Source organism: Chlamydotis macqueenii, chromosome 1, assembly GCF_036417535.1.
Source record: "Chlamydotis macqueenii isolate bChlMac1 chromosome 1, bChlMac1.mat, whole genome shotgun sequence".
NCBI lineage: Eukaryota > Metazoa > Chordata > Aves > Otidiformes > Otididae > Chlamydotis > Chlamydotis macqueenii.
Window position 1 is genome coordinate 24,610,886 of NC_141556.1, and position 12,645 is coordinate 24,623,530.

Genomic DNA, 12,645 nt, shown 5'->3' on the forward strand with positions numbered 1-12,645 from the left:
GAGAGAGTTTTGCAATAAATTGCCACGTTTCGTAGAAGCACATGACTTGACAAACTTAGCAAACTTTGTGTAGGATGAAAATCCTCCCTTGATATGAAGGAAATAGAGATTGTCCAAGGTAGGCACGTTACCAGGATAGCAGTAATTTCGCTAATCTTGTAACAGTGTTGTAGCTTAAGTGGCTTCAAAGTGTTGACACTAGAGACCTGAAAGCCTAAGGTCACCATACGTACTGTAGATGCAGAAAAGTTTTCCTGTAAGAAACGATGATGTGATGGAAGCAATGTTATGTGTTGCAGGTTAGCCATTACAAATACAACTTTCTGCGCTTTGGAAAAATATGTTCCATTTCTGGCTATACATTTAATTATTTGTTTATTTTTAACTAAGCAAAATACAGGAAGGATGGAAAAACTTCTCAATTGGCTAGTTTTGGATTTTTGTAATGTTAAATTTAAAATTTGGGAATGCTCACTGCAATAAAGGCTTTATATTAGTTTTGAAGTTCTGGGAAAGGAAAACAACTGTTTTTAACTGTTGCTTTGTTACATTAGTATCTTAGTGGCAGTCTCTTTTGATGTGACATTCTAACTTCTCACAGGTTTGATAAGGAGAAATATCTTACTAAATATTTCAAGAGCTGATAGAAACATTGGCAGAAGGCCTGTATCTGGATCCTTGGAGAGCTTTCAGATTTGCCTTTTCCCATAACATTAAACTTTGATAAAAATGGGTTGATTGCAATGTTTAATTATGTAATGTTCTCTACTAGGAGCCTGTTTTCAAAATGCACTTAATTTTTATATGAAGTCCACCAAATTTGGAACCTTATGGCTGCTGTTTCCTGAGGTTAGTTATTTCACATAGTTCAGAGTGGTACAACCTCAGTGGCTAGAAGTCCATTTGCTTCACAGTGAGCATGCTTATTGAAACATGCCAATGGTAGTGCCTAGATTACTCCAAAAAATGGAGGCATCTCAGTTATTTTTCACTGATTTGAAAGCTGAAAAAAAAATTGAAATATTTGAAGACTGGAGGTAAGAGCTGTATTTTATTAGCTGGTGCTGCTGGCATGGGGAAGGTCAGCCATTTTATTCAGTATTTGCATATAAAATACTGCTTAGAAGTATCCATGCAGACTTACCTGTAGCGTCCTGAGGACATGAAGGAAAGAGTAGAGGTTTAGGTGTGTGCTGAGTGTATGCCTGACTTGCTGCAGCCGCCTGCCTTGCCCAGGTGGGACTCTGAAGAGCTGCAGCTCACTAAGGAGCCGGCTGGCCAGGGAGCCTCTGCCGTTTCTTCCCTGTTCACATCTTCTGAGTGTGTATAGTGCTGCATATTTTTACTTCAAGACTAACTGCATTTATTATTGTTCTCTCCCCTCTCCTTTTTTTTCTTGCATAGCTCAATAAGCAGCAGCTACAGATACTGAAGGAACGTTTTCAGGCCTTTTTGAACGGGGAGACGCAAATTGTAGCTGATGAAGCATTTTGCAATGCTGTGCGGAGTTACTACGAGGTAAGATATGTGCTTTGTTTTTTGTATTTTTTTTAAAAAGTTCATAGATCTTTTTTAATGCAGATACAAGGAAATGAATTTTAAGTTTCAAAGACTGTGAACTTCCAGTCCTTCTAGAAAAAACTTCCTCCTACTCCAGCTTTGCCTTTTTAAAAGTTGAAATCCACTGTGTGGGCACAGGAGATAAACTGAACTGGAAAAGATCCACTCTTTTTGAAGAGGAAAAAAAAAAAAAGAAAAAGACAAAATGAAAAACCCCTGGTGCTAAAAATCTTTCTGGCAGTGCTTGATAGAACTAGGCACAGCTATCTTTATCTCCATATGTCTAAGTTACCTCTTTTAATCAGCACTTCAGTTGTAAGTTACCATCTTGAGAAATATGTCTTCTGATTTTTAGTTACCTTACACAGTTTTTTAGAGAGGAACTATGTGTCCTTTCTGCACAGTTAGGCCAACTCTCACGTTCTGCTGTGACCTCCCAGGCATGTTCCGCGCCTACGGCCACCAGTGCAGATCTTTAGATGTGGTTTCAATTGCCTAAGGGACAAGTCCCATTCCAAACTAAGAGGACAGTTCACTGTCCTTTTTGTAACATCAGCAGCATATGGCTAGAGAATTTATTTTTTACTCTTAGCGAATGGCACTGCAAATTCATTCTGACTTCAGACTTGCTCAATGAATCACGAGGGCTGAATATTAAGCTTGTATTTCTTCCGAAGGGTCTTACTCTGTTTCACTCTACCTCATACTTTTTTCGAATTTTTTACTTATTATTTGTCCTTTTTCTATGTCAGCTATTCTTTACTAGTGAATGAAACTTTTATTCATGGAGAAAAAGATTTGACTTACGTCCTAGCTTGGCTTTATCTGTATTAAATTATGTTGCACAAAAAAAAAAGAAGAGACAGGAGTGGACAAATGGTTTCCATGTTGTACAGAAATATGAGAACTCAATGCAAGTTTCTCTGAATCATGATCTCATCAGTACTGTGGCAGCTGAAATACAGAAATCTCGTGAAAACACTTATGAAAGGATGGGTATCGACATTCATGAGGTACTGTGTAGTGGTGTGAGAACAGTAAGTTTTTAGAAAGTAATCCTTTTCTTTGTGTAACTAATGGAGAAGTTAAGATTTACTTTGTGTCTCTTATTAATGAATTTTTTTTGGACATGTTGAGAACTGTTTTTCAGCATATCTGCTGTTGCAGTGAGGGGCTATGCTTAATATTCTAAGACAGCCCTATGAAATGGAAGACTCAAATTCTCCAGCTATTTTCAGCCATTCACTACTTTGAATTAGGTGTATAAATGTTCTAGCTGTCCATTTTCAAAAAGAGGATTCAAAAAATCTTGGAATCGCCATCAAGACTGTAATGACACCCTGGGTTAGTGACATCTTCATCCTGTTTTGATACACCATGAGCTCATCTACTAGCTCTAATTTGATTCTTCAGTTCTTTTTTTGTTTATTCCACCCCCCAATTCCATTTTCCATACTTTCCAGAAATTTCCTTCCGGACTTCCACAGCTTTTTCCAGTTGTGCAATTTGAGTCAGGATTTGCTATTCATTTTTAATTTCTTTCTGGGATCAAGGTAGATTGTTACCAGTATGCAATATTAGATTCAATGAACATTGCAATGGTGGAATCCAGCGGGAAATGTAGTTCAAGCTACTGCTTTTCTTCAGTGCATTTTAGTCAAATTTTATGCATCTTACAATGTATTCTCATATCATCTCTTATGTGTGTCTCTTGTGCCTTTTTCATTTGCTTCATTACCCATTTGTTGAAAATATTAATCTCTGTTACTAATTCGTGTGTTCTGTTGCTGCTGTGCTCTGGTGCTTTCTCATCTCTGTTTTTCACATATGATCTAGCACATCTCCTATTTGATGACTTTAGTAGTTTGAATTATGGACATCTTGCTTCTTTCTGTCATACAGCATCTTAGAATCTTCAGTGTTAATTTCCTTATACTTTAGTTGCTGTGGTACAGTTCAATTTTATCTGACATGGAAGGAAACAAATATGTGGTCTGCACAGTAATTATTTTACTATGAAAATGATTTATTTCCCTTTAATCCTATGCAGTAGTTATGATTTGAGACTTATTACAATATTGCTTGTGAAGCCGGGTTATTGTCATTACTGTAGTTTATTTTCCACATCGCACTCTTTAACTTTGAATGTGAAAGAGGAAGTTTGTTTTGTGCATGTGACATAAATCCTGTATTACTAGTTGCAGGTGTTTTGCGTCACTAAATCTGTCTGTAATTACTGAGTTTGTTCAGAACTTATCCTTTTAAGAATCTAAGAGTAAGTTCACAGAATCATAGAATAGTTTGGGTTGGAAAGGATCTTAAAGATACCTAGTTCCAAGCCCTCTGCCATGGCCAGGGACACCTTCCACTAGACCAGGTCACTCAAAGCCCTCTCCAGTCTGGCATTGAACACTGGAACAGGTTGCCCGCAGAGGTGGTAGATGCCCCATCCCTGGATATGTTCAAGGCCAGGTTGGACAGGGCTCTGAGCAACCTGATCTAGTGAAAGTTGTTCCTGCTCCTTGCAGGGGGCCTCACCTACTCAGTCTTCCTGGTCAGATGTTCTGTAGCAGACCATCACTATAATGTCACCTGTCCCTGCCCCTCCTTTAATCCTGACCCATAAGCTCTCAGTCGGCTCTTCATCTGTCCCCAGGCAGAGCTCCATGCACTCTGGCTGGACATTGACAAAGAGAGTGACACCTCTTCCTTGTCTCCCCTGCCTGTTACAAAGAGCCTATATCCTTCCATTCCAACACTCCAGTCATGGGAGCTATCCCACCATGTCTCCATGATGCCAGTAAGATCATAGCCCTGCAGGTGTGCACACATCTCCAACTCCTTGTTTATTCCCCATGCTATTTGTCTTTGCATAGAGGCATTTAAGTTGGGTGCCCGATGAAGCTGACTTACTGGCTGGAGTGGCTGGAAATCCTTTGTGCTCCTCTTCAGGTGCTCTCCTGTTGACCTGTGATCCTTCTCCAGGCTCTGAGCATCTCTTGCTGGCACTGGCATCAAACTGGTAGGAGTTGGACGGATTGAGGTTACTCTCCTCCAACAACTTTAGTTTAAAGCCGTCTTCACCATCTTGGCAGGCCTATGACTGAAGATGCTCTTCCCCTTCTCTGTCAGATGGACCCATCAGCCCCCAGTAGACCAGGTTTCTCAGAGCGAGTCCCATGCTCTGAGTAGTCAAACCCCTGGCTGTGGCACCAGTCCTGTAACCATTTGTTGATTTGCCAGATTCAACTGGCCCTTTCAGACCCCTTCCCTTGTGCAGTGGTCTGTACTAGGCTTGGTAGTCTCTCTCTGACATCCCTGACACGAGCCCCCGATAAGCAGCACAGCTCTCTGGAGAGGGCGTCAGGTTGGCAAATGGGTGCCTCTGCCTCTCAGAAGAGAGTCACCTACTACTGTCACCCGCTGCCTTTTCTTCATTGTGCTGGTTGTCAGACAGGGGAGCAAGCTGGACTGCCCTACTCAGCTCCAGCATCTCTCCTGATGTGACAGGTAAGTTCCTAGGATTTAGAAACTTATAACTCAGTCTTTGATTTACTTTTCTAGAAATGTTTGCTGAATGAGTAATTTGTTTACTAAATAAATCAATTTGAATTTCACTGTTTAAGAGAGTCAGGACATATGTTCATGTGTCAAGACTACTTGGGAAGGTTTACAGTGGTCAGTTTTGTTGTTTTGTCCTCCAGCATTATGTCTTTTCTAATGCTGCTGTGGTTTTTAAGACTTTCTATTTATATTCTGGCATTATTTTTCATTTATCTTAAAATCTAATAGGAAAACAGTTGATAGAAAAAGTTGCATAAACTCATCTTCAGTTCTCCAGAAATGGTTGTTTTCATGTTCTGCATAATCCCCCCCCAGCATCCCACCACACTTCCTGAAAGTGTCACTGAAGTTTAGCATGGTTCATTTTTGAATGATGCTTAATTAAGATTGTCTTGAGGAATTATTTCCTCTTCCGTCCCAGTTTTAGAGGAGATGTGGAAATGTTTACAGTTCTCTTTCTGTAATCGTTCTCTCAGAATTAACATAGGATTTTTTTTTTTTTTGTGGAAAATTCCATTATAGACATTGAGCCAGATTCTAATGGGTAGAACATCAGATGTTCGTGATGCTTTTTGGATAAAGAGAAAAATTCAATCATATGGCGATTTATTATGAGTAATTATATTGGACACACTGCGAAGTGTTAAATTAAGTGAGAAAGTGACTTATGAAAAAAACTCTTTCTTTGCGTATTTAAATCCAGTTTTCTAAAAAGTTATCAGTAGAATAGTAGATAATCTTTCATTCATCAATTCCTACGTGCTCTTTCATGGAGACTGGAAAATGCTCTTCTGCGGGGTCCTAAGAGGTTAATTTGCAACCTTTAGTATGCAAACCTTCAATAGGCTAAACTCACAGTACCAATTTTTTAGTCTTGAGTGTATACAGTCTTAGATAGGAGTACAAATGGCTGCAAAGAACTGTAATGAATGTTTGAAATACTGTAAAAACATTTTCAATATTGTAATAATTGCAAGTGCTTAGATTTTCAACTTTCTGCTTAAAGCATTGTTCAGGTGCAAGAAATTTTATGTCCTGAGGTTTTTCCCGTTTCTCTTGGTGCTGTGGTTTTAAATATGTGGTTCTAAGCCATAATTACTGCATGCTGCTTAAATCTGAATGTTAAGTGCAGGATCTGTGGCAGTTAGCACTGTGAGGGGTTTTCAGAATTTAAAATCAGACTTAGTTCAACTGTACCTGCTTGCATGTGGTACAGAGATCATATTTAACTGAATTTCTATTCCAATTCAGATGTTGTAGTCCTTGGCAATTTGTATTGTTGTCTGCCACAGTCAGGCAATAGGAAAGAAGTGAGGTGTGGCCAATAATGAAAACTGATGAGGCAGGAGATTCATGTACAGACCTAGCTACTGGACCAGCACTGCCTGACTGAGGGGAAGGTTTAGGAGCGTTTGGAAAAAAAGGGAAATAAAAGTAGGAAACAACCAAAATAAACAATAAGAAAGAGCAGAGGTCCCATGTTGTAGAATCATAGAATGGTTTGGGTTGGAAGGGACCTTAAAGATCATCTAGTCCAACCCCTCTGCGATGGGCAGGGACATCTTTCACTAGATCAAGTTGCCCTAAGCCCTGTTCAACCTGAGTTTGAACACTTCCAATGATGGGACATCCACAACTTCTCTGGATAAACTGTTCCAGTGAGTCATCACTCTTACCATAAAAATTTCTTCCTTATATCCAATCCAAATCTACCTTCTACAGCTTTCTGAATGGTAAGAGAAACACTTTCCCTTCCCTCTTCACAGTGGGGGTAGATGACACCTTTCAGCTTCTGCAGTAAGAGCAAGTGTCCTTACAAATACCTTTCTCCTTCTGTATCAAATCCGGAACTGCCAGCACAAGCCCTTGTGGGTAGCATGTTGGCAAGCAGGGAGTGGGGCGTGAATCCTGTATGCGTGTTGCTGGTTAGTTGTGCAGCGGTGTCTGTAGGCATGCCTCACCTAAATCTGACTGGGCTCCTTTTGTTGGTCTTTGCTTGTGTAGCCTGCCTTCTCTCTCCTTTTGAGTCTGAAGACACCTTCCTTCCCTGTGCTGGGGGTGGCATGCAGAAAGGGCTCCTCATGCAGTTTGGCAGGTGATTGAGTTGGTCATGGTGCAAGGCAAAGGGAGCCAACCCCAGCCTTGGGCATATTCTGAGGGGTTGATATTGGGCTGTTAAGGAGTTTCAAAGTTCTACAGAAACCAAGAATGAAATAATATATAAAGGCCAGCTGCATCCTGGGCTGCACCAAAAGAAGCGTGGCCAGCAGGTCGAGGGAGGTGATTCTGCCTCTACTCCGCTCTTGTGAGACCTCACCTGGAGTACTGCGTCCAGCTCTGGAGCCTCCAACATTAGAAGGATGTGGACCTGTTGGAGCGAGTCCAGAGGAGGGCTGTGAAAATGGTCAGAGGGCTGGAGCACCTTTGCTATGAGGACAGGCTGAGAGAGTTGGGGCTGTTCAGCCTGGAGAAGAGGAGGCTCCGGGGAGACCTGATAGCGGTCTTCCAGTACCTAAAGAGGGATTATAAGAAACATCGGGAGAAACTTCTTAGCAGGGCCTGTTGCAATAGGACAAGGGCTAATGACTTTAAACTAAAAGAGGGTATATTTAGACTAGACATAAGGAAGAAATTTTTTACAATAAGAATAGTGGAACACTGGCACAAGTTGCCCAGAGAGGTGGTAGATGCACCATCCCTGGAAACATTCAAGGCCAGGCTGGACAGGGCTCTGAGCAACCTGATCTGGTTGGAGATGTCCCTGCTCCTTGCAGGGGTCTTGGACTAGATGACCTTTAAAGGTCCCTTCCAACCCAAACTATTCTATGATTTTAAGATTCCGTGATAGGATAAAATAATTCCATAAACATCTGCCAGTGTAGGTGTAGCTGTGATATCACTGTTTCTTTGTTTTGATCAATTCTCTGTGAGCATTTACAGGCATCCTGAAAATGTTTTCCTTTTCTTAACACAGAGAAATTGCTTGCCCTGTAGGGGAAGCACACACTAGTGTGACAAAAACTTTGATTGTTTCTTGCACTTATCCTTAGAAAATGATTGATTGTGTTTATTGGAGCTTTTTTCTATGAAGACATTCAGATGTTTGGTTAGTCTGAAAAAAGGTGAGGTATTTCTGTAAAGGAAGGAGCAAAGCAATGATCCTATTTCTGCCTGTAATTATGGATAGCTTGGTCTGAAGGGGTCTTTTTGCACAGAAGTGAGGCACAAAAGGATCTGGCTTTTGAAACTGCAGAAAGGAACTAGCTTTCTGGACTAAGTGGTATTTTCGTTGCTTTTATGGCTGGATTTTTAATATCAGCTTTTAGGTACACAGTTTTTAGTCAAGGCAACAAAAGGCATGGTTGATCCTGATGAGTATTTCAGGGATGAAGATGACCCCTAAAGGAACTAAAAAGCATTAATTAGAATCAAAAGGTAGTACACACAGAATAAATAGTAATTATATGTTGGAACATTCTGTTTTGATATTATTGAGGCAAAATAATGGAATCAGTAGATTAAACATTTCTTTAAATGCATTAGGATAATAATTGTAGATGCCAGCTGGGTTTCAGGGCATAAATTATCTGGTTTCTGCTTTCATTTATTTTTCTCAAAAGTCATAATTGGCATACGTATTTATTGAAGAATATAGATTTTTTGCTCTGTTCAGATCCTCTTCAAAACCCTGAGTACTAGGCCAACTTGGGATTTATTGTTGATACAGTCTCATTTGGAGAAGCTTTATCAACAGAATGTTTTCTTACATTAACTTTAGAATAATCTCGTATCTTGCCTTATGAGGGAGCCTTTCAACAACAAATATGTTTATAGTTACACTTACAGCACTTGCACAGTTAGTTTCCTTCCAGTTACTTTAAAACATTGGCAAACTTAAGGTCAATGTAATGTTGGCATGACAGCTGTTATTTTAGAGGTCTGTTTTAGGCCAGTTTTTTGAAAAGCTTCATAAAAATGTTTTTAAGCCACCTCCAAGGAGGTCATCCATTTCATTGAAGAAGCTCTAATGCCTTCAACTTTTTGGATCAGCAGCTACAATTTGGCATGTAAGGGAGATTGTCTCAGTGTTAGCAGTCTAATTATTTTTGTCAGAGAAGTAAGGGAGAGATAAGATACAACAAATTAAAACCTATTTTACATGATCTAGAACTCCTCAGGCTAAGGAGATCCCTGATGGAGTCGAATTGCAGGCTTTGCAGTGCCCAGCTTTCTCCTGAGAGCATGTTGCATTGCTCTTACATGTAAAGCGTGTCAGTGCTGAGATCCTCTGGTCTTTTGCTTTACAAGAAGCTACAAGTAACTATATTCTTTGTGGTTTTGAAAACTCGAAATTCTGTTTTCACTTCCACCTGTATGGTGTCAGAGAAGTAAAGCATTTTCTGTACGTCTGCACAGAACATAACTGCTAGCTGTTGAAACTGTGTCTATCCAGTCTCTTTGGACACTGGTATTTGTGGATGATCATTGTTAATTTGACTGAGGATGTCATACAGTTTCCATGTTGGCATTATGGTTGTAATTGTAACAGACTTGTCTTTCAAACTTCTAAATGAGGTAGGTAGTTGATGGATGGAGTTTAGTGCATTCATTGTACTAATCCTTAGCTTTGCAAGTGGTGTGCGCTGATAGGAAGAGAGAAGGAAATGGCTCGTTGAATTTAAATGAAAAATAAATCCCATTAATGGTACCCTTTTTGTTCATTTTGTGACCACTGCTGTTCCAGGCAAATAAAGAATGCCTGTTAGATCGGACATTACACTGCAGAAGTAGTTAGTGCTGGATAGTGAGGTATGTCTCTACTGTAGTAAGCATTATGTGACATTATTTACTTGTTTGTTAGGTAAATTCTGAATGTCTGTTAACGTGAACAAACCAATTAGAAAACCAGGAATGGCTCAAATTGTTACACAACAATGAATTTGGTCTGCATTGCATAATTATTTTTCTCCTAATCCCAGTATTGTTTTACTCCGTCTCAAAGGAAAACAAAATTTATCTGTACGTTGGTTTTGGTTAGTTAACAGTATGTTGCAGTGAAACATGGACTGTATACATTTTTGTTGATAGTGTCTTCTGGGCAACTGAAAACAGTAGAGTTTTTTTCCATTAACCTGGTACTAATAAGAAATGTGACAGTTTAACATCAGTGCTGCAGAAATCTTCCAGGAGGTACTAAAATTTTATTATCTTATTTTCATTTGGAAAACATTATTTGGAAGGATTTTTCTTTCATTAGATGATGAAAGGATGACAACTTTCAGTCTTTTAAAGTTGTCCTTCCTGTTGTCTTTTCCACATCTCAGCACAGAGCTGACATTAAGGCTCTTTGGAAGCAGATGTAATACTGCAAAATACTGAATTAAAAGAGTTGTGTTAATGCCAATGAATTTTCCTTTGTGCTTTTATGTTGTGTGTCTGTGTGTTCCATTCAGGAGTGTCTCAGAGACTCTCCAAAATAATGAAGAGCAACAGGACACATTTATTTCTCCTTTCAGTAGTAAACCAGATATTCAGCCCAGTCTCTGACTCGCTACAGGCCAGAGGGAGGCCTGTAGCTTCACATTGGGTAGTTTTGGACTAGACATAAGGAAGAAGTTTTTTACAGTGTCGGTGGTGGAGCACTGGAACAGGTTGCCCAGAGAGGTGGTTGATGCCCCATCCCTGGAAACATTCAAGGCCATGTTGGATGGGCTCTGAGCAACCTGATCTGGTTGGAGATGTCCCTGCTCCTTGGAGGGGGTGTTGGATTGGATGACCTTTAAAGGTCCCTTCCAACCCAAACCATTCTATGGTTCTTTAAGTGTCTGAATACAAGACAAGTGAACATTTTCACAGGATGCCCATGGACTCTATTTGTGCCAAAGTCAGTCCAACCAGAGTCTCTCCTGACTCTGTAGGCACTGGAATTTTCTCATATAATGTCTCTAGCCTTCAAGTTTTGATTGGAGATCCACTGTAGAAAGTTGCCTTATTTTTCTAATTAATCGTTCTACTGAATGGCAAGCAGTTAATAGGTAAAGGATTTCTTGATTTTAAAAGCAAACCAAACAAACAAAAACACCAAAGCCAATCCATGAAGCGAGCAAATAGTAAAGGAGAAAACCTCCTATTTTCATGTACCATTAGACTGAATGAACTGGTATTTACTCTTGATATTATTTCATTTACCCTTAGATTTCTAGATGGTGGGATATTTTGATTCAATCTCTCAGTTACCATGTAACTTTGTGATAGAAAACTTTACTTGTCAAATCCTTAGAGATGTGTAAGTTGTCAAAATCTTTTAAACTTTAAAGTAATGTCTTGGAAAAGTGGCATTTTGTTCTTAATGGTGAATTGATAATCTGAGTAAAACAAGCTAGAGAGAACATGGCAGTAAGGGACAAAAAAAAGTCAGAAAATGCACGACTGAAATCTAGAAGTCAGTAAATGAGAACTGATGTTTTGAATTATCACTGATCTCTCTCAACCCCATTTCGTTTCTCTTCCATTACTGCTTTCAAAAGATGACAACAAATTCTTATATCCTGAGAACTGTGAAGGCACAACACAGATGATGATACTGTAAATATTTTCTTAGTGATTGTTTTCAGGTTTTGATTCTCCTACATTTCCCACCATAGGGTATTACTGAAAAGCCAAAGTGAAAAAGGAGATTCTTCTCAAGTTTTTATTTTCTAAAGTAAGCTTTATGGTGCTGTAGAGATGTTTTTCTCTATTTCATGTTCCCCTAAAAAGGTTTCACTCATCACAGAGCAAGAAAGAGGTTTCTTCAAAGTTAAATCCAGGCATAAAGTTGCTATTCACTCAAGATTCTCAACAAGAAACAGCATTATCTTAAATGGAGCATACTAAGAGAAATAGATTACCCAGTCTGTTCCAGTAAGTAAATGCCAGCTTTGAGCACTGCTGGTGAACAGTAACTACCTCATTAAGGAAACTCCTCTTCTTTCCACTTAGCCTTGCCATCAAACCGTTTCCGCTAATTTCCTAGTTCAGTTTCTCTTATTAACTCAAGCTCATTGCTTAGCTTGCTGTTTTTAAGTGGAAATTGTACAGTCTCTTCTATTATTTTATTACCCTTTGTATAAAAGGGTCTGTCTTGTGCCTCCTTAGCAAAATAAAAATGCTGAGCAAATCAGATATTCTTAATCTGTAGTAAATAACTTGATATCAGATATTTATTATGGTCCTTCTTTGGATCTTTCACTTTTCTTATTTCTAAATTAGGGTTCCGCACACATACCCATATCCTGCTGCAGTTCTGATGCTTTGTACCACTTTATGTTTTACTCCTGTAATTCATCTCATCCAGCTAGGCGAGAAGTGAGTGAGCCGCAGGGATCTGAATTTTAAGGGTGATGTAAAGGAAGGAGGATTCCCAAGTGACTGTACCAGGCCAGGAAATACCGTGGGCCTTGGAGCTGTGTCTGCAGGTGTTTTGAGCGGGTCTCTGGGCAGCTGTACGCAGAGCTACCCTGTCTGTAGCACCTCATTTAG

At 39.6% G+C, this 12,645-nt stretch overlaps 1 protein-coding gene across 5 annotated transcripts in view; it reads left to right on the top strand.

Moving 5' to 3' along the window:
- Positions 1-12,645, top strand: part of CADPS2 (calcium dependent secretion activator 2) — a 317,678-nt gene that overhangs the window by 67,497 nt on the left and 237,536 nt on the right. For all 5 annotated transcript variants that reach the window (XM_086747222.1, XM_086747229.1, XM_086747251.1 and 2 more), the window contains exon 2: positions 1,405-1,518. In XM_086747222.1, coding sequence (XP_086603348.1) covers positions 1,405-1,518 — 114 coding nt within the window. The remainder of the gene's footprint in view (positions 1-1,404; positions 1,519-12,645) is intronic.